At 39.0% G+C, this 2,774-nt stretch overlaps 1 protein-coding gene across 1 annotated transcript; it reads right to left on the reverse strand.

The window, feature by feature from the left end:
* Positions 1-754: 754 nt before the first annotated feature.
* On the reverse strand, positions 755-2,005 carry LOC110907715 (G-type lectin S-receptor-like serine/threonine-protein kinase At4g27290). The gene is made up of 4 exons (XM_022152657.2): positions 1,819-2,005; positions 1,484-1,721; positions 1,259-1,409; positions 755-1,187 (listed from the first exon to the last, which is right to left on the reverse strand). Exons 1-4 carry the CDS (start codon positions 2,003-2,005, stop codon positions 894-896), a joined length of 870 nt encoding a protein of 289 aa, XP_022008349.2. The 3' UTR covers positions 755-893.
* Positions 2,006-2,774: the final 769 nt, after the last annotated feature.

A 2,774-nucleotide genomic window follows, 5' to 3' on the forward strand; every position in this document is an offset into this window, starting at 1 on the left:
CTCAAAATCATTTTGCACAACCACCTGTCCGACAACCGGTTTCTACACCTTCTACACGCCGGATGTGAGTTTTTGGGGTCATTTCTAGTGAGGGTTGTGGCGGGTGGTGGTCGAGGGGGCAATGGAGGTGGAGGTTCTTGGCCGAGTCGGGTGCAAAAAACCAAGAGTTGTTGTTGGTGTACTGCTAGAAAACTCCACATGGCGTCAAGCATCGACATGGTGTGTGAGGCTTGTTGGGCGGCAATAGCTTCTTGTTGGGTCGTTAGCCGGTCAACTAAGGTTGTGCCTCCTTCTTCGAAACTTGTACGGGAGGCATGATGATCGAGAATGAAAGCACCAGACGATGTGACCCTTTGAGCGGGTTAGACTCCAAGAATTAGACATAGAACAAGTCTTTGCTAATTTTTCTTCTTCCCTCATTCACTAAATGAAGGGGTATAAATACAATCATCAATAAAGGAAACGTGGGTTATTGGTTACTACTAAACATGCAAACTAAAATGTAAACTTACTATTCTAAATCAACTAGTTAACTATGTGGGAGAACATGGGAACAAAAATGCAAAGAACAAATATTCAAACGTGGGTTGCTTCACACATTTGACTGTCGTATCAATGTGCTTGGGCCGTTTGTTTGTGTAAGGCTTTCAAACAAATCAAATCACTTCATTGAACAGTTGGAACTCTATGTGCTGCAAGTCTGCTCAATTATATATACTGAACTCAGTGAAGTTGCAAATAATTATAAGTTTTCTAGAAGGTTTATACTTTAATAAACGATAATCTAATAATATCATCCATACTTCGTTGATAGAAACTTAATTGAAGTAGAATCCATATTTCGTATACCACTCACTGAGAAGTGGACTTGTATGAAATTACCAAGCATCTACTTATGAAACTGTGACTTCATTGACTGAACCCGAAGGTTGTGTCATGCTTGAGGATGACTCAACTTCATGCTTAGTCACTTCTGCATAATAGCCAGGTTGGTTTGGAAAAGGCAATGCACCCTCACCACTCAACATGTGAACCACAGAAGACATATTTGGTCTATCGTCTGCATGGTTTTGCACACATGATAAACCAACATGTATTGCTTGAAGCACTTCAGATGCAGTCCATGAGTCCCCTAAGGCAGCATCAACCAGTTCCTGTGGCTTGTCTTCCTTGTAGAGTCTCCATGCCTAAATCACACATATAAAAATTCAGGCGGTATTTCCAGATTATGAGATTATATTCTTTTAACTAAACTTACATGCCCAAGAAGGTTATCCTGGTGACCTTGATAAGTGAATCCTCTGTTTTTCTTCCCACTCACAATCTCTAGCACCAAAACACCAAAGCTAAACACATCTGATTTTGCTGAGAAATTCCCATTTGCTGCATACTCCGGAGATATGTAACCCCTAAAACACATAACACATTGGGAGCCGAGTAATTATCTAAAGTATAATCAATAGTGAGAGTGATAGATACTTACAGTGTACCCACAACTTTGTTTGTATTGGCTTCAATCTCATATTCTTTGAACATTCTAGCCAAGTCAAAGTCTGATATTTTCGGGTTCATATTGTAATCAAGCAAAATATTGCTTGCTTTTAGATCTCTATGGATTATCTTAAGGCTGGAATCTTGATGGAGATACATAAGTCCTTTAGCAATCCCATTTATGATGCGGAAGCGTCGAGGCCAGTCAAGTAACAAGGAGTTGTTTTCATCTGCCACAAGTTTTATTTCAATATATTGTTACTTCGTAATACATGGTTTAATGTTTAAATAGATTTGTGGTCTTATATAATCTTGAGAAAGCCTAACCAAATAAACAATAGTCCAAGCTTTTGTTGGGCATGTATTCATAAATCAACATCATTTCGTCTCCTTGAGCACAATATCCCAAAAGTTTCACAAGGTTACGGTGTTGAAGCTTGGCAATACACATGGCTTCGTTCTGGAACTCAACAAGTCCTTGCCTTGATGTCTTTGACAGCCTCTTCACGGCCATTTCTCCTCCCTCTTCAAGCGATTCGGACTGGCGAAGAGTGTTGATTGGTGAGGGTTATATTGGGGGTGGGTTGGGTTGACGAAGATAAGGATGGTGGGCCCCACTTGATTAAATAAATAATCAAAATATATATATTTCTATTAACGTTTAAGTTATTATATTTAATAGTAAGGGTAGTTTTGTCATTTCACATCCACTTAACTGAGAAAACTAACCTTCATCCACTCTAGGGACTATCCGAGTAACAAACTATCAAACCACAGGGAGCACCAATGTAATTTCCAAAGGTTGGGGACTATAGATGTTATTTTACAAAACCACAGGGACTATCCGTGCATTTTACTCTTTTTTTTTGAGTAAATTACAAGTTTTGTCATTTATGTATGTACCAAATTTCAGGCGGTGTCCTTTGACTTCAAAATTGACTGGTTTTGTTCTTAACGTTTCAAAATCCTGCACGTTATGTCCTTTAATTCTAACCCAGTTAGATTTTTTGGTTAAGTATAGTCATGTGCCTTGTACATGTGGGTATTTTTGTCATTCCACCTTCTTAAGTGGTATTGTGTAAAGAACTTTTAATGAGGGATTGTTTTGTACAAAAGCAAAAAATAAAAGGATTTATATTAACTCTCTCTCTCTCTGATCTGATTTCCCCCTCTCTCCCTTAACATAATCTGAAATTCCATCCATCTCATCTCTTAAAAATCTGGTGGTAGGGCGGGGTTGGTGGGTTGATGGTGCTTCGGCAACACCACTGTTCAGACGCGGT

This window comes from Helianthus annuus, chromosome 14 (assembly GCF_002127325.2).
Source record: "Helianthus annuus cultivar XRQ/B chromosome 14, HanXRQr2.0-SUNRISE, whole genome shotgun sequence".
NCBI classification, from domain to species: Eukaryota; Viridiplantae; Streptophyta; class Magnoliopsida; order Asterales; family Asteraceae; genus Helianthus; species Helianthus annuus.

Coding starts and splice junctions, on each gene's coding strand:
- LOC110907715 (XM_022152657.2), bottom strand. CDS start 2,005: ATGGCCGTGAAGAGGCTGTCAAAGACATCAAGGCAAGGACTTGTTGAG. Junction 1,410..1,483: donor AACAAAGTTGTGGGTACACT/GTAAGTATCTAT, acceptor TATGTGTTTTAG/GGGTTACATATCTCCGGAGT. Junction 1,188..1,258: donor AGGATAACCTTCTTGGGCAT/GTAAGTTTAGTT, acceptor TGTGTGATTTAG/GCATGGAGACTCTACAAGGA.